This window comes from Colius striatus, chromosome 2 (assembly GCF_028858725.1).
Source record: "Colius striatus isolate bColStr4 chromosome 2, bColStr4.1.hap1, whole genome shotgun sequence".
Lineage (NCBI taxonomy): Eukaryota > Metazoa > Chordata > Aves > Coliiformes > Coliidae > Colius > Colius striatus.
This window is the reverse complement of record NC_084760.1, coordinates 65,849,927-65,869,042: the sequence shown is the minus strand read 5'-3', so window position 1 is coordinate 65,869,042 and position 19,116 is coordinate 65,849,927. Positions and strand designations below refer to the sequence as shown.

Below are 19,116 nucleotides of genomic sequence, written 5' to 3'. Positions count from 1 at the left end.
CCATGACTGTTTCAACACTTTTTTCACTTGGTATTCTCCTCTGAGGGACAAAGCCACAGAGGAGTAAGCACAGAAATAGAAGCTCCTAAAAATCCACAGAGTCACCATCTAGAACATGACGTAGAACTTCATGTCTTCCCCAGACTACCTTTTATCTCCTAATTCAGGCTGGCAAGGAAAGAGCTTGATAGGACTTGTATGTGTTCAGCTTCTCTGAGGATGCCCAGGAGAGAAATAAGGAGTTTCTTGTCTTGTTCAGCTGCCCACACATACATTTCGCATCCTCTATCAGCCAGGCTTGAGTTTGCTAGAATTCAATGAAGATGATGGAGAGACAGCTTAACAAACAATGTGACTACAGGCAGGCTTTTCCAAGGGAAGGGCTTTAATTCCATTCATAAAGACAACGTGGGGTTTTTTCCCTTCCAAGTACAGCTAACTTATAACATCAGTAACATTGAAAATTCTCACGTAGTCATAAAGCAGGCAGACATGTGCACGGATGTCAGGCCACACAACACTTGGATAGGTTCTCTTCTCCCTCCCACTAACACTGGTTTTGTTTGGGTGGTGATATGCATTGGCTACACAAAAATCACACCTTGTGTCCATCTTGCTGAGAACTCCATTAAGGTGACTCCACTGCAACAGCCAGGTACCCAACAGGTACACACACCTGTTTAATGGTTAAGGACAAAGAAGTCACATTCGGTGTGTAGCTCTCTGTGGGGCTGGATGTGAAAAGGAACAGCACAGTGCACGTGATTCATATTGAAAATGCACAGGCTGACCTTCGGTCAGGCAGCACAGCAAACTGCCAACTTACCGTTCATCTGCAATAAAAAGTCAGGGAGAGGAAAGCTGCTAAACTGTGTCAGAGGACTAGACTCCACTACCAGATAAACTGTTTGGGGTTCATATTGTTTTAATTCTTTGTTATTTCTTTTTATTCTTTGCTCTTCTCTTATACTTAAAAGTCATGTAATCATAGTCTAGATGTTTCCAAGAACTGAAAGTGGCCCACCTCTATCTTCTCCTCTCCTCCAATCCCCAAAGAGATTGCTTCTATAAACCAGAGCCTGCCATTTCAAACGTCACCACCCACTTTTGTTCTGGGTTTCTTCTAGCCAGAGCATCTGGAGCAGGAGGTGAATGCCGGAGCCTGCAAGGCTGGCTCTGTTGTTAGAGGCGTGCCCAAAGGGCTGATCTGCAGCATCAACAACTGGCAGACAGGCTGTTGGGATTTCAAAGAGCTGATTTGGCAGCTGTTGTGTCCTACCTCACCTAGCTACCAACCCACTTGACATCTTGTTCCTGAACACAAAACACTGCGCACTACGAGAACTTCACATTGAGCACCGGGTCAACAACGAGGGAAAAGGAAGGCAGCAGGGAAGGAGTGGAAGAAAGACATCTCCTCTGAGCCTTGCATTTGGGATCACACGAGTTCACATGCTCTTCACTATTCCTAAAATGTAGTTCCAGTATTGCTGTCCTGGCATGTGTAGAGCTGTCCTAATGTCAGCATCCAGCTAGATGCACTGATACCTTATTTCCCATCACAGATTCAAGATGTGGTTCCTAACAAAACCATCAAACCACAGAAACACTGTGGATTATTTAAGTTTAGGTGTTCATTTCTCATAAACAAAAAAGAAACTAGAAAAACAAACCACCTGTGACTTTTTGGACAGGTTTCAAAATTTCAAATCCATGGGGCCCCTCTGAAGTAACAAGTTTGGGGTTGGTTGGTTGGTTGTCTGTCAATGATGCTTTCCAAAGTAACTGTGGCAGGAAAACTCCCCAGAAAGAATTTCAGTCTTACAGTGGTTTCATCAATCCTCTTGGGATTGCGCTTTCAGCACATAACATACTACCGTTGATATTCCAAGTCCTGGGGGTAAAAGGCAGTTCCAGCTCTCACATGGTAGCCAGTCTCCTCTGCTGAAAGCTGTGGTGGTTCTTCGCACGTTGGGCTTTTCAGAGCCCTCCCAGAGAGCTCAGATGGGTCAGCGCCGCAGCCTGAGAAAGAATGCGTGTTTGCATTCCTTGCTGTCCAAGGGATAGTACTTGTCATAAAAATCCAATATGTATTCTTCGGTCTTAAACCCAAACTTTTGGTAGAGCAGCATGGCAGGGTTGCTTGCAGAGACGTGAAGGGTTACATCTTTGCCCATACAGGTCTGTCAAGGGAAGGGGGGGGGGCGGGGTGTGGTGGGAAGAAAAAAAACACCAATCACAGCAAGAGAATGAGATAACCTCTGGGGAAATGCAGAGGTGAAAAGATTCATCTGCTCAGGTATTCAGGTTACTGAGAAAATGTGAGAAAATTCACAGGCCTGGACACAGAAGTTACCACACGTAGCAACAGCTGAGAGGCAAAGGGAAGGCTGCTGTTTCTCTGAGCCTTTGTTTCTGGGCTTTCTGACAATGAAAGCAGGTTTTGGATTATAATTTGTCAGCTTTCCGTTGTCAATTGCTAAGTAATTGTTAATTAAAAATAATCTTAAGTGTACAGCACTGATCTCAATTATTAACAATGGCCTGAAGAAAAGGCAAAACATGCCAGAGGATCAGGCGCCACGCTCCTCCCCGTCAGCAAACAGAGCTGAGTGAGTGAGTGAGCTCTGTGGGACCGCCAGCAGCCCCGAAGTTGTCACGCACGAATTCCTGTCTATCCCACCCAGCTCCTCTCCCATCCTTCAGGGCACAGCACTCACCTCCTGAGAAGGCAGAGAATTCAGTTCAGACAACAAATGGCGTGGCTGAAGCTACCTTAGAGATACCAGATTATTCTAAGCAGCAGCTCTCTGATAAAGATACTGATAGAATATTTTTTCCTGCTTTCATCTAGTGTTTTAATAGCATTCCGTGTATATTGAATGGATTGTAACCTGAAGTGGGAACAGTAGTACCCTTTAGGAAACTTCCAAGGTAGATCATTCAAAAGGAAAGCTCTCACAGGGCTTTAAGGGACGAGGAGGGAAAAAACCAAAAAGGCACTTTTTTTTGGGAAAGGAAGTTAGAACGAGATCATTAAGCACATGCAGCTTGGTGCCCTGGGCCAGATGCATTAAAGGATAACTTCTGACAACAAACCCATCATCAAGGCACCATTTGCATCAACATATTTTTCTGTCAGATGATGCCATTGCCAAGAATTCATCCTCAAACAGCACAACCCATCCAAGAGACAGATAATGACCCTTTACCCAAACAGTGCACAAAAGTGGCTCTACCTACAGAGAGGAGACTCCAGTGTCAACCCAAGGAGGCTGGGAAGCAACACAAACAATCTGGTGGTCAAAGGACATGAGGCCACAACCACCATTTCTTCTCCTATATGACTAAGTGTCTCTACCACTGACAAATAGTCAGCAAGGGAAAAAACAAATCTGTAAGCCAAGCACACAGCGGTGATCTCTCATTGCTAGAGATCCTAATCAGCCTCAAGCCTGCCTGGCTTTCCTCAACATGGTAATTTTATGCTAGTCTACCTGCAAGCAGAATTAGGTTAATTGGCTGTGATGCATCCTGCAAAAGACCATGATGATTTTCTACAGCTGACTTGCCAACATATCCTGACTCTGCTGGAAGACAGGAGTCTGGGTGCTGGATCCCTGCAAACCTTAGCTCATCGCTCCTGTCTGTTCCCGCTGGTTGTTGACATCCCATGTCGACAGCCTACAGTTGAGGGCAATTTACTTACACACTTTACACAGAGACACTCAGGAAATGTAAGGAGTGAATTTAAAGCAGGTTGGTTAGTGGCCTGTGTCACCACATAGAGCAGAGAGGTAGATGCTGCAGAGAGCTGTGTAGGTAGAAGGGTTACCCCCGGGTGGCCCAGAAGAGCTACCCTCAGTGGAAACTACTTTTCCAAGGTACATATCACTGCTCCCAAGGCTAGGCCAGCACTCCCTACCTCAGCCAAAGAAGTATGAGGAAAAACAGTTTCAATGGCAAGTTTTTGCGAGTGCAGCTCATCTCGAGTGAAACAAGTTAAGGAATGTTTCACACTGGCAGCTCTGCCAAGAGAGCTCAGGGAGTGGTAAAACTGTGGGCCCTGAAGAGGAACAGTTGGGCTCTGAAAATGCCATCTGTCTGCATCCTCACTCAAAATTAAGCTGGCTTTCCTGCAACTCAGCTCCAGAAAGTGAATAGAATTAAAGCCACCAGAGTGAGAGTATTCATTCAGAGATTTAATGAAGTTTAACTACTTTAATACTACCTGTCTCGTTAACCCAGATTAATTCTTCCTAGTGTCCCCGTGGAACAAAGCCCAGTACAAACTAGTCTGAACAAATTTGAATGAGGTTGCAATCTTCAGCTGGATTTCAACCAGTATATTCAAAGTGAAAGAGAATGATTAAGATCAGTAAGCAATTTAATGCAATAGCCCTGGTCACAGAAAAAGAACTCCAGGAGCAGCCAAGAAAAGCTGCAATAGATTCTTACTGAATCTCCTCACTATTACCTCATTTTCTCCTTTAAACCCCAAATCTACAGTATTAGTGCAACTGTTATGTGAACAACTGAGCACTGAAGAACACAAAGTTAATCTCAAGACAGTCTAAGTGTACAGAACCTCACTAATTCTGAGGACCTGACCAGTATGGCTATTCTTCTAACCACGTTTTAGTTTCTGCTTTCAAAGTGATTTTCCCCCCATAAATGTTCAAAGGGGCTGCTGACAGTCTGTGCAGGTGTTTAAGTAAAGAAAGGGCAAGGGAAAAAAGACAGAAAAGAGAAACACATCACTACCTATTTTCTATTTGCACGCATGCACACAAGACAGGGAAAGAGTTCTTTAGCAGAGACATGGGATTTCTTTTTTCATTACCTGGATGAGATGGTAAATCATGAAGGTAGCAATCCCAGCTCTTCTCCACTCAGGGTGAACTAACAAAAAAGAGATGTAAGCTTCGTTGTATTTCACATCTGGCACCATAAAGCCAAAGGCAATGATAACTTTCTTGTAGAGGACGACAACGCTGAAGTCTGGATACTGCAGGCATTCTGACAAGTCAATTCCTACGGATAGACAGAGACAAGTGGCAGTTAAAGACACTGCAAACCAAAAGGAAAGTGCCAGGCTTGCACAGAAATTCAGGGGGTCAAGGCCTTTTAGAAACACTGACTTCATCCCTTTTACCTTTATTTCAAAGCTCTGCTACTGAGACCCTTCAACAAAATACACAGACAAAACGAGATCTGCCCACTACTGAGGACTGCTGCATGGAGGAATTAACAAAGCTGATTTCCTTCCAAACAACTCAAGGATGAAACAAACTCAAAAAGCACATTCTCTAAAACAGGATGTTTTTAAAAATATGTAATAATTTCTGATTGCCTCAGCTCCCAGCTAATCTCTCCTTGGTTTATAGTCCAACTCATATCAGCAGGCCCTGCTGAGGGCCCAGTTCTAAATAGGCATTTGGATAAAGACACTTGCATGTGCAAATGTTTGCTGGATTTGGTCCTAGTATGTTTGTGCCCCTTTCCCAGTGCTCCCAAGGGCTGCAGTAACATTAATAGGTAAGGGTTTGCTTCATTTCACCAGGGCTGGGCCAGCACCAGGTTGGTGTACACCATTCCTATTCCAGGCAGCAAAGGCCAAGGACCAGCCTGCAGACAAGCAAAGGGGGGCAAGTTCGGAGCAGAGCGTGTCAGCCTAATACACGGTCTGAACCATCCTGCTCTTCCTGCAGACTCTAACCAGATGCAGCAGACATTAAACTGGGCTCCAGCTTTGGTAGCATTACCTGCCTATGGTTCCTATTTCTCTTTTTCTCCACCTGGCCTTGAGCTCCTGCTGCTTCCTCATGTGCATAGTCAGCTGTTTGTGGAGCTGCCCTGCAAACCTGACCCCTGCTTTCAATGCAGTCTAAGTAACTGGCATTCAGTATGCAAATTCCCTAATCTGGGGCATGAAGCAGCCTCTCAGGCAGCCGGTGCTTCTGTGAGTCAGAGGCTGAACAGAAACACGAGGCTGGTGACTTCTGACTGCAGACCCTTGCCCAATTGCATTGCTGAAGAGCATCCACACAGCATGTTCGAGCCTAGCAGAAGTGTTAAAGGCACAGAAGACTACCTGGTAATTTGTGTGGATAGGCCCTAAATGAGGTGCAAGACATAGCAAAGGTGTGCCATAAATGTTAAGTTTCAGCCTCAAATGGACAATGGCAGACATATCTGGGAGGCAGGATAACAAAAATAGCAGAGCTTGTTTTCCAGTAATGTTTATCACTCCCGATGACTTCATTAGGCACCAAGCGCAAATAAGCACATGAATTATTTTCTTGCTCAGAGTAAACTGAGTAGTAAGCTGGGTGGAGTGAGATGTGGGAGGAATTGATTGGCAATAGGGAGCCGTTTAATTATCCAAAGGCTGCAATTGACTGTGAAGTGCCTCACAGCATGTCTGCACAGGAACGCTGCCGCGAGCACCCTGGCATCTGTGTGTGAAATGGTGCCGGCCCCTCACCCCCACTCGGTTATTCCTGTAGAAGATGCTTAGCTCAGTATGGTTAACACTTCTCTGCTCTAGAGATGTTTCCCGTTAGGGCATGAAGGCACAAGATACCGTGAGAGACAAGAGGGAATCTTGCTTCACATCGTCTCATTTGTGGTAACTACCTGCAAACTTGTTTCTGCCTCGTGAGAAACAAGAAGAGTTCTGATGGGAAGGATTTGGAGAGGTGGCAAAACTAAAGCTTGAGCTCACCCCACCCGGTGAAGCACATAAAACTTCACAATTTGGTCAAGGACAGCATCACTATTAGAAGGCAAGTGAGTACAGTCATTTACTGACATCTCCTCCACACACACACACCTCAGATGCCTCAACTTAGAATTACAGCTATTTCTCTGAATGGCAGTGCTATCTTAATGATGCCCTCCCAGCTGCATATCCCACCCCCTCCTCAGTTGTACCATCCCCTTTCACAGCTAAAAGCTTTGTCTCCGCAAAGGCACTTTAAGCTTTATTTCCTGAAGCAATACCTCCTTGGTTACCTCTCTTGCTAAAAACAGAACCAAGGTGTGATATGTCATATAATATCTACACCATGGAAGCAATTTTGACTCTTGTTTGGAGACTGATGGGAGCGTCAGCTTTCTGATTTAATGATGAACAGCTCGCTGTTGGTAGGAACACACCCACACTTCTTTATAGAACAGGGTGAGTCCCTGAAGAACTTAACACATTTGCAGTTCTGGCCAAGTTGGGTTGTACCTTCATTAACAGAAGAGGACAAACTGTGACAAAGGGGCTCAGCCTCTGTTAGGATTGCAGGCGTCTCTCATGAGCTCCAAAAAGGCTTGTGAAAGGGAAGATATTCTGTGTTATCTCCCCCTGAATCCCTGAACCATGCAATTTGGACAGTGAGTAACACAAAGAGCTCCTGCCTGCAACACATGAGCATCGATGAATTACCAACCCTGTTGAATCACTATCTGCAAATCAAAACATAAAGCAGTTACTTGGAAGAAAGGTGTGTACTGTTTGTCCTGAGCTTTTCTAAATTAGTCTGCCACGTTGTTTGCTGATCAGAAGCTGATCCATGCAGAGGGTGAACATCATGATTATTGTTTCAGACTACAGCCTCACCACTGCCCCAGTACAGAGCAGCCACTTCCAAAGAGCCTACAGTTCAAGAAGCAATGAAAAACAAATCCAATACCCAAGCATTCTCCTACCCTGCAAATTCTGAAGCTTGAAGAAATAAGGGACATCACAGTGAAGCCTGTAGTTGGAAATGCAATTCCCAAATTTCACTCCAGCATATACAGCTTATGTCTGCTAGGAAGAAACTAGGTATAAAACTGCAATGTTTTCACTGGATGCTTAATTTTAGTAACTGACTACTCCTATTGGCATCAACAGTGTTACTCAAAACAACCTACTTCTTTAAGTGCTGTGCTAATTAGGGCCTAATTGCCCAGTTCTAAATGATCTCAAAAGACAAAGACACCAAACCCATGTCTCCATCTCAACTGCATTCCTACCACATCAGATAATGGTTTTCTAAGAAGGGAGCCAGACACCAACTGAAGAAAGATTTGGCCCAAGAATATAGTTTTTCTTTCTGAACAAAACCACTTCCTTCTTCAAAAACCAAGCACTGAAGGAATCTTACCAGGCCAGAAGAATTCATGGCACATGGAGTTTATGGTGGGGATGTGATTAGGGCGAACATAGCAGTAATCGACCGGTGCTTCTGACTCAGCCTTCCAGTTGAGATCATTCCTGTGTGGATAGGCTCGGATTTCTGCCAGCAGCCTGAGTTTTGGGGGCTTTGTCTCATAATCACGCCTGCCAGTAACAAGAAAAGCAAACACAAAAGGCAAGTGAGTGACAATATCTTACTAGTGCAGCTGAATGGGTACTGCCTGTGAAATATTTTTTGACATGCTCAACCTCAAACAAAAGAATAGTCTTCATTGGTGTGGGAAAACAGCAGCCAGCTCAGCAAAAACACTGTCAGAGGCCAGGACACCTCCCAGATGTGCAGCACACCAAGCCAACCTCTCCTTACAGCAGGAGTGAGGAAATCCCAGTACTGACCCAACAGCAGGTGCCACTTGCGTTGAACAACCACGGTGATTCCCTCTCTGCCCTGCCCTCTCTTGGAGATTCCCCTTCCCAATGCAGAGACAATTTAACTACTCAGCTAAATAAAACCTTTCAGTTAAATAACCCTTCCAGGGTTACCATAGTACTTCAAGGATGAGAGAGGAGCACTGCCCAAGGAAGGTGTCCTCTCCATGGGTTGTCAGTTCGTAAGCTTAGAGCGTATTCAACCTCTGGCCATCCCATACCTGATGTAAGGTTTCAGGACACGGGATGTGTAAGGACTGACAATACTGTGGTCTGTCAGCAGGTCTTCTGAGCCTACCAGTCGATAGAGAAACTTTGTTGTCTGCTGTCGATATCCCTTCATGGCAGGCAGCACCGTCTACATGTGGAAATAGAAAAACAGCAGGACATTTCAGGAAGATTAGTCAATGCCTTAACAAAGGGGAATCACATCAGAAGGAGAATAAAGGCCTCTCAACGTGACAGGATGGACTAGACCTCCCAGCGTGACAGTCTCACCTCAGGTTTATGACCCAAACCTATGACCCACACACACATCATTCAGAGAAGTACTGCAAGTGATCTCTCTCCTACATAGAGTGAAAGAGCAACTGCCTGTTACTTCTAGGTCTCCACCATCAATGTTTCAGCAAAGCTGGAGTACAAAGAGTACATCTGAGGTGCAGATATTGATAGACAGCTGTGTTGTACCAGCATGTCCCAAGAAGGAAGGAGCTTGTAAGAACATCACTGGGGACACAGCCTGAAGTCAAAATGAGTCTGGTTCACATAATTCTTTTCACTCTGGGAGCCAGGGAACCCCAAGGTGACACCACTGCCCGCAGCAAAAGCTCTCAAATAACTGACACCAAAAGCTCACTTAGATTTGGAAACACTCACTTGGTATCTGTCCAAGATCCTGAAATCCTGGCTAGTAGTTCTGTATGTTGCTTGTCCCACTGGGGACCTGGTAACACCTTCTTTGGCTCCATAAATCCCATCAACCAAAAGCAGAGCAGCGTTCACTACTTGGTCCAAGTCAAAGAGCGGCAGTCCTCTTTCCCTCTTGGCTTGCCTGACTATCAGCTTGCGCCTCAGTCTCCGAGCCTCTGGGGTCATGCTCATGGCATTGGGACAGGCTTCCAGTCTCTTCAGCAGCAGTTTTTCCTCATAGATGCTGACAGAGGTGTGCTTGGGAGCTCTGGGTTTAGCATCCTTCTCCAGCTGCGGCTTCCTCTTGTCTCGCCCCCTCACTTGCAGCGATGCGTTTGACTCTTCAGGATCTTCACTGTCACCTTCCATCCTTTCTGGTTTTTCTTCTTCACTCTCCACCTCTTGCTTGATCTGCTCAGCTGTCTTCACTTTTTTCCTGCTTGCTGTCACAGTGCCAGCACCGGCTGTCCCACTGGGAGGGGGTACATACTCTATTCCTGGGTCTATGACTCCATCTCCTTCCATTTCCTCATCATCTATTCAACAGATCAAAATAATCCAGGAAAAAAAAAAAGAAACAAAACAACATAAAATCACCGAATGATAGGGGTTGGAAGGGACCTTTAGAGATCATCTAGTCCAATCTCCCTGCAGAAGCAGCTCCACCTAGATCAGGTGTAAACATCAAAGTCTCATTTCAAAAAGAGCTGTCAGAGGAGTTCTCTGCCAAGGAGAAATAACATGGGTTCACTCAACACACTCCATTTTCTATATACTTCTGGACCTCCCAATTTTGGACAATTTCAGGACACAGAAACAATCCTGCTCCTAGGTGTCTTGCAGTTTGGCATCACAGCACACTTGAGCTGCGAGCTCATGCTGTTTGACAAGTATCACATTGTTGACAGTTGCTGAAGACTGGGGATGAAATGGTCAAGCTGGTGAGCTGTACCTTCAGCTAACATACCCCAGAGAAGTTCTGTTTAATCTGAGGGAACAGTTAGGAGTCACAGAAGCACAGGATTGTGTCTCTACAAAACTTTACGATCCTTCCTTCCAACAATAAGTGCTTTATTCTCACCCTTCCCAATCATACTGAGGTCTACTTCCTTGAGGAACTAAAAGCCTGCATTGCTGCTTTGTAACTCGACAGAAATGTAACATCTGTTATCTGGGATGTTTGAACTCGTGGAACTGCTGGAATGTTACCACAAGAATTGACTTTCTCCCATTTTCAGAAACAGCTGAGGTGAAATTAGAGTTGCTGCCTAACAGCATAACCTGCATTGCAGTGAAATGTTGATTATGCTGAGTGGTGCAGCAGTTGTCAGGTGAAATCATCTATCCAGTGTTTATTCAGGACCCCTCAGAAGGAGTAATGGTGGCTCCTTCTGGCCTCAGAAGCTGGCAGTACAACTATGGAAAATTAATCAAGATTTTCACGGGACTAAGACAGGTAGGCCAGCAGGTCAAGGGAGGTTCTGCTCCCCCTCTGCTCTGCCCTGGTGAGGCCTCATCTGGAGTCCTGTGTCCAGTTCTGGGCTCCCCAGCTCAAGAGGGACAGAACTGCTGGAAAGAGTCCAGCGCAGGGTCACCAAGATGATCAGGGAACTGGAGCATCTTCCATATGAGGAAAGGCTGCGGGACCTGAGGCTGTTTAGTCTTTAGAAGAGGAGACTGAGGGGGGATCTTATTAATATTTACAAATATCTAAAGGGTGGGTGTCAGGAGGTTGGAACATCCCTTTTTTCTATAGTAGCTAGCAACAGGACAAGAGGTAATGGGATGAAGCTGAAACACAGAAAGTTCCACTTAAACATAAGAAAAAACTATTTTACGGTTCAGGGAGGGTGTGGAGTCTCCTTCCTTGGAGGTCTTCAAGACCCACCTGGACACGTTCCTGTGTGACCTGATCTAGGTGGACCTGCAGGGCGGTTGGACTAGATGATCTCTAAAGGTGCCTTCCAACCCCTAGCTGTGATTCTATGATAAGACAAGCAGGATTTTACCAGTTACTTTCTATTGGAAAGTTTCCACTGAAATTTTTTTTTAACATCCACTCTTGACAACCAGTTACAGCTTATTATAAAAGAAAACCCATGGAACCTCTTACCATGAAACAAAGCCTGTGGTGGCATGACATCTGGGATGAGATCTGCTTCTGAGAGAAGGCTGGGGGTAGCTGAATGCGAGGCTGGAGTGCCAGGAGCAGAGAAGTCCAGAGACGGGGATGGAGAAGGGCTCGTCAGAGGAGTGCGATCCGAGGAGCTCAGGGAAGAGAAGTCAATCACTTCTCCTTTCTCCAGGACGATATCGGGACGGCGGCCCCGGCTGGTGAATTTCACTGGAGTGGAGGATGTACTTCTGTCCAGGAAGCCAGCTGCCTCCTTCTGAGCCCTCCGTATGTCCTTGGCTTCCTGCGTGCGAGATCTCTTCTCCTTCAGCTCCATGGCCGACTCCACCGGGTTGCGGCTCACCCGCTTCCTCAGGCCTTCCACAGTAATGATGGGGTCCAGAGGCGGCTTGGAAGCTGCTGAAGAAGTAGTTTGCTTATTGTAAGAGACACTGAGCACCTGCAGTCACGAGATACTTACTATACAGCCAGGAAAATGCATTTGGCTACAGATCTTAGATGCTTTATGTTCAAAATAATGTAATAAATTCACTTCTGGTTCGCATAGTCAATGTGCCACTAAAGACTCATTTAAGCCCTGATTTTGCTCCTCTGGACAGAAGAGAATTTGCATCGTGGGGGAACAAAACACACAAAGAATCCCACCTCTCCTCAGGGTAAAGAGGAGGAAAGAAATTGTAGATTTCAGCTACAAAAGAAACCCAGACAAATCTCACAAGCCTTTATATCAGTTAGTATAATGTAAAAGGCAAGAAAATATAACAAGCTTCTCATACTACAGCACATGCAACATAGTCCTCTTCAATCAGGCCTTACAGCAGAGCTAAACTAAGAAAAAAAGTAATTGTGCCCTGTAACTGTCCACACATACAACATGTGGCTTCTAGTAAACTCTTCCAGCTCTGGCCTAGCTAAGAACCAATACACCATCAGGGAAAGAGTTACCTTTTGCTTTTAGTGCAGAAGCAGACAGTTTCTCTCCTTCAGGTTTCATTGTTGGGGGTTTATTATGAACCAGTTTCCACCACCCTGGTTCTCCAAATTCCTGGGCCCCCGAACGGAAGAACAAGGGGCTCCCCACAGAGAGACAGCCAGCGACTGTGCTCCACCATGTTGAAGTCTTTTTCCTATGGTGGGAGAGGGGAAAACAAGTGTAAGGTCCCCACTCACTAGCTGTGCTTTCATCCTCAAGCCTCCTCACTCTGCCAACACGGAAAGGGCTGAGTGCTTCTGCCACTGACACAGTGGGGTGACTTACTCCCTAGACCTTCATCCTCAAAGAGGTTAAAAATTGATTTCTTCTCAGAGTACCACCCTGAAAGGCAAACTGCAATGCACTGGTGGAGTCTGATGCACAAAGCCTACAGAGGAGAGGTCTGCCCTGCCACTGGAACCCTCACATTTCAAATGCTGAGGTTACTGCTTTTGTTACTACTTTGATGACACAAACAATGGGACAGATCCTAGCATTTCTGAGAACAGAGCGAGGAGGCACAGACAAGCAATGAAAGCAAAGATATTCTAGCTAGGGAGAAAGGGCAGATGTTACTACAGAGAAATATCTGGGGAAGAAACTGTGAAGTCAATCATGTTTACAACTTTGAACGCTTGCTCAGTTCCTTTCATGCCTATGTAGCACAAGCAGTCCAGTAAGACTTGGGTTTGACAGCTTCCACTGTGCTTAGAAAAGATTTGCCCATACAGCACATGACTCATGGTGCCACAAAGGCTGCCCATTAGGAGAAGGGCTCTTACTCTAACAGCTTCTTTCTTTACACACACTGAAAAAAACCATTTCAGTAGTTTGTAACATCTGCTACGTAAACAGTCTGGCAATTTAAGGCAAATTTTCCTTCTTGGAGAACTTTGTCTGTGCAAACTGTACAGACAGGTAGCAGTTCTTTGCTGCATCTCCTTTCTTTTTTTCTCCTTTAAAGCCCAGTGACATCAGGACTAACCCATCTGCTATAACCAAAGACTTAAAGGCTTGGCGGGTTCATATACTACCTAAAGGAAAGTAAGAAAGAATCCAAAATACATGCATTTAGATTGGTTTTCTGTGACATTTTTCCCACTATGAAATGCTTATTCCTTCTCAAGAGCATCCCTCATGCCTACATTCAGGTTCTCAATACGAAATCCTCTGAATTTCTCACTAGAGAGGTTCATCAGAGACCTCCTCGAATTAACCAGGGTTCTTGTTCATCTGTGTAACAGGTTTTCGTTCAGCTCACCAACCAGACCTTCAAGAAAACACCACGTCTTTACCTGTTCCCCAACAAGAACGTCCAGTGTTTCTCAATAAAAGCACAAATATCTTCTTTCCATCTGAAGTACCCCTGACGGCCTGTTCCTTCCAGAGACAAATTGTACATGGCCAGCATGACAACCTGGAATAGAAAGTGTTGGACACAAGTGAATCTCTTCTGCTTCATCTGCTTGAACAGCACCCCACAGCCACCACAAAAACACACATCTTTGCTCCCTCATAAATATCCTATTTCTGCAACACCTCATAGGCAACTTGTGTAATCCAACTTCTCCCTGCTTTCATGATGCTTGTTCTTGACTTTCTATTGTTAGATGCACATTGTCCCAGAGGATCCTCCATCCCAAGGGAATAGCGAGATGACTAGTTATGCAGGTTTATGCTGAGACTCAGGATTTTGCAGGGGTTGTACAAATGAATTACATCACAACTGGGGTCTGAATGGAGTGTGGAGGTAGGGAAAAAGTCTTCCAAAAAAACCCCAGTTAGAAGTAATCCTACTATCAGCAGCAGAAAGATGGTGAGTGGAAATGTGGGCCCGCTGCTAAACACAGAGGATGCCCTGTTGACCGAGGATGCAGAGAAGGCTGAAGTACTGAATGCCTTCTTTGCTTCAGTCTTTATAGCCATGGCCAGCCCTCAGGAAGCCCAGTCTGGCAAGGGTAACAGGATGGCCAGGACAGCAGAGGAACTTGCCCTGGGTGGAAGAGGAAGAGGTTAAAGACTTTTTGGCCAAGCTTAAGGCTCATAAGTCAATGGGTCCTGATGGGATGCATCCTAGAGTGCTGAGGGAGCTGGCTGATGTGATTGCTAAGCCTCTCTCCACCATTTTTGAACAATCAGGGAGGACAGGTGAGGTGCCTGAGGACTGGGGAAAAGCCAATGACACGCCAGTCTTCAAAAAGGGCAAGAAGGACAACTCAGGAAACCACAGGCTGGTCAGCCTCACCTCCATCCTTGGAAAGGTGATGGAACAACTCATCCTGAATGTCATCACTAGACATATGAAGGAGAAGATGCTTATCAGAGGGAGTCAACATGGATTCACCAAGGGGAAATCCTGTTTGACCAACCTGATAGCCTTCTATGAGTGCATAACTGGCTGGCTAGATGAGGGGAGAGCAGAAGATGTCATCTACCTTGACTTCAGCAACGCTTTTGACACTGTCTCCCATAACATCCTCCTCAGAAAGCTCAAGCAGTGTGGTTTGGATGAGTGGACAGTGAGGTGGATCAAGAGCTGGATGAATGACAGAGCCCAGAGGGGGGTGATCAATGGCACAGAGTTGAGTTGGAGGCCTGTGGCTGGTGGAGTTCCACAGGGATGGGTTCTGGGGCCAGTCTTGTTCAACATCTTCACCAACAACCTGGATGAGGGGACAGAGTGTACCCTCAGCAAGTTCCCTGATGACACCAAACTGGGAGGACTGGCTGATTCCCCAGAAGGCTGTGCTGCCATTCAGCGGGATCTCGACCGGCTTGAGAGTTGGGCAGAGAGGAGCCTCATGAGGTTCAACAAGGACAAGTGCAGAGTCCTGCACCTGGGAAGGAACAACCCCATGCACCAGTACAGGCTGGGGGTTGACCTGCTGAAGAAACTGCTCTGCAGAGAGAGACCTGGGAGTCCTGATTGATAATAAGCTAACCATGAGCCAGCAATGTGCCCTCGTGGCCAAGGAGGCCAATGGCATCCTGGGATGCATCAAGAAGAGTGTGGCCAGCAGGTCAAGGGAGATTCTTCTCCCCCTCTACTCTGCCCTGGTGAGGCCTCATCTGGAGTCCTGTGTCCAGTTCTGGGCTCCTCAGCTCAAGAGGGATAGAGAACTGCTGGAAAGAGTCCAGCACAGAGCCACCAAGATGCTCGGGGGACTGGAACACCTTTCATATGAGGAAAGGTTCCGGGAACTGGGACTGTTTAGTCTGGAGAAGGGGAGACTGAGGGGAGATCTTATTAACATTTACAGATATCTAAAGGGTGGGTGTCAGGAGGTTGGGACATCCCTTTTTTCTATAGTATCTAGCAACAGGACAAGGGGTAATGGGATGAAGCTGGAACACAAAAAGTTCCACTTAAATATAAGGAAAAACTATTTCACTGTTCAGGTGAGGGAGCCCTGGCACAGGCTGCCCAGGGAGGGTGTGGAGGCTCCTTCCTTGGAGGTCTTCAAGACCTGCCTGGACACATTCCTATGTGATCTGATCTAGGTGACCCTGCTTCTGCGGTGGGGGGGGGGGGGGGGGGGGGGGGGATGATGATAACCAAAGGTCCCTTCCAACCCCTATCATTCTGTGATTCTATCTAATCCATCAGAAATATAGTGACAACGGTCTTTGTGGAAGCACTGTTTCATTTCAGTCTGAACAGACTGTAAACTCTCTGTAAAATTGCTTGTCTATTGGGTATGCAAGAATTCAGTTTTCTTCCAGGTGATCTTCATTAAAAAAGATCAATTTCCAGCTCATTCGCATGCTTCACAACCAAACTCAGTGTTACCTATTTCACACCTAAAGGGCAGGTTTGCAAAATATCACAACTCTTTGTAAGTCAATCCTAGGTGACTGTTAATTACATGTGCCCTATTCATTTGAACACAACTCTAATCAACTGGGCTGGGACCATCCCTCAACAATCACACAGCCTGAGCTGGGCAGGACTTCCAATAGGCACTTAGCCTTCAGTGTCAGAGAATTTTGAAGTGTGTTTCTTAGGGAGATGGGTCTCCTTGCAGTGGGCCATAACTTTCTGGAATGCATTGCTGAAGATGGCAAAAAAAGTACAGACAGCTTTGATGTCCCCTGTACCCTGTTCCTGCCTTGTGACCCTTCTTAGTTTAATAACTGTTTATCTGGGACTTTTGTGGGTTTTAAGTCAGGTGGGATGGTGTCTCATGACTTCAAAAACAATTTTTTTCAACTGCCCACAGAAAAGGATCTGTTGAGGCCACAAACTCTGAAAAAAAAAATCCAGGTGTCACTATCTCCATTTCTCCTACTTCACCTGATTTGACCACATGCTTTAATTCAACTTACCCAAAAGCAGCAGCACCTCTGGCTGCAAGGAAGCCAAGGGAGATAAGCCTCTTCACCAGTCAACTTTCTCCTTCACCCACTTTGAATTTTTTTTTGTCCCCTCACCATGCCACTCTGAAGAGAGCTGGATGTAATGCCTTAGCTTTCCAGATCTGTAATTTTGACATACCACTACTGTCCCAAAGGATGGAAGCAGATATCATGCATGTACTGTCTGATGCTCGTCATGTGGAAACACTTAACATTGAGCAACAGCTACTGCCTGATGAAATTCACTATATGCAGAGGCAGTCAGCACTGCTGGCCCCTCCAGTGGCCTGCTTAGAGCAAAACGATGTGCACCTACCCATAGGGTGGTTGCTGTGTAATGCAAATTGATTGCTCAGGTGTGCAAGTGACCGAAATGGCCAGTTCCAGGAAGGACTGTTGCTAGTGAGTAAGGAGTCAGCTTGAAGCTTTGTGTCTGGGGACCTGGCACCTCACTAGTTTTACATTTCCTCATACACACAAAAAACTGTTGGAGCCTGGCAGCCAAACAGCTTTCATTTTGCTTTTACAAACCTGCCTGAAGGCACAAATTCATGAGCAATATAAGGGGAAGAAAAAAAGTGTATTGGGAAAAAAACACAAAGAAGAAGAGAGGAAAGTAGTTCATGTAATCAATTTTTCAATTTAGCTGCCAAATGCCCAAATTCTAACATGCAGGCAATCCTTAGCTAATTAATCTCTGACTTTCATGCACCTGTTTCTTTGTTATCTTTTCCAGGTAGCACATACAAAACAAACAACAACTTTAGGAAGTCCTGTTTTTTTCTGGTGGCACAAACACTTTACTTACTTGCTGCCACGTTAATCTCAGCCGTTCAAATTGCTCCTTCCCATCTTCTGAGCAATCAGAGCAAGTAAATCTGAAGAAGTTGTCTCCTTTCAAGTAGCTGAGCTGTTCTCTCAGTTGACCTAAAATGAGTAGGCAGCAATCAATTTCTCAGGAATACTAACAGCACGTATCTCATGTCAACCTGCAGTAGCAGAGGGATCGAGTTCTGCAGCTCACTCCAAATACCTCACAACACTAGCTACAGCTGCTACAGGCTGGACACGCTTCCCTGAGAGCTAACAAATTCACATCATCAGGAAGCTATTAAGGCTGATATTTAGCCATGTGCTTCACAGATGTGACAAACTGACAAGGAAAAAAAAAAGAGAAAAGAAAAGAAACGCCATCCCAAAGCCCTTTTCCTCCGCAGAGCTTTACACATGGGTCATTATCTTTATCTGAGTGAGCAGAGAGGCCACGTTGCTTGGCCAAAGTCCCCTAAATACACCAGCAGCAAGACTCATGAGGGTATGTGTGTTTCTGAACTCATACCCTTGTTCTCTACTAATTAAAGAAGATAATCACATTTCTTCACAGGGTATGTTGAACGGGGAACTCCTATACAGGCTATGGATTGAAGTGCCTAACATACACTGCTGGCATCAGGCTGAAGAGCTCCATGCAAAGCCAAGACCTCCTTTTCTCCTCCAGCATAGGTGGGGATACAGATCAACCAGGGCTGCCCTGTAAGACTGGCATGCAGGACAGCATAACCACACCTTGCAAACAACCACCACAGCAAGACAAACAAGACATAACACAACTAGCAGGCTTACTTGCTGGAATCCACTTCTGGCACTTCTCGCAGTAATAGGACATCTCCTCCATCCAGGAAACGTCACCTTCGTCGCTGTTCAGAGAGTCCCCGCTCTGGTCATGTGACAAATCCACCGAAGCCTGGTCCTCAGATTCAACAATCAGGAGAGTCTCTCCTTCCACCTCACCCTCCTCCAGACCCTCAGAGGTGGAGGTCCTGGTAGCTTCATCATCATGGCGGCTTAGCAGCCCACTCATGTGAACGTTATTAGCCATTCTAGATGATGTTTGCATAACAAGGAGCTCTTCCTCCCCACCTTGACAAGTCCATCCACACAGGAGTGCCAGCCAAAGCTCCACAGTCAAAGTACAGGGAACAGAGGAAATGTTTTGTATCTGCTCTACAGCTTTTGGGAAGGGATTATAACCTATACAAAAGAGCCAGTCTTTCACAGATTACCTCTGTTTGTCGAAACACTTGCAAATACTTAAGATACCAACGATCTGCAAATGTCTTTAATCAAACCTCTAACCAC

At 45.8% G+C, this 19,116-nt stretch overlaps 1 protein-coding gene across 2 annotated transcripts; it reads right to left on the bottom strand.

The window, feature by feature from the left end:
- Nucleotides 1–345: 345 nt before the first annotated feature.
- KAT14 (lysine acetyltransferase 14) lies at nt 346–19,108 on the bottom strand. Of its 2 annotated transcripts, none has more exons than XM_061990884.1 (10): nt 18,601–19,108; nt 17,786–17,904; nt 13,917–14,038; nt 12,594–12,775; nt 11,628–12,047; nt 9,482–10,050; nt 8,824–8,960; nt 8,142–8,317; nt 4,844–5,034; nt 346–2,183 (listed from the first exon to the last, which is right to left on the bottom strand). In XM_061990884.1, exons 1-10 carry the CDS (start codon nt 18,872–18,874, stop codon nt 2,010–2,012), a joined length of 2,364 nt encoding a protein of 787 aa, XP_061846868.1. In that variant the 5' UTR covers nt 18,875–19,108; the 3' UTR covers nt 346–2,009. The 2 variants fall into 2 exon arrangements, with proteins under 2 accessions (XP_061846868.1, XP_061846869.1); XM_061990885.1 differs by having other exon boundaries at nt 11,628–12,044.
- Nucleotides 19,109–19,116: the final 8 nt, after the last annotated feature.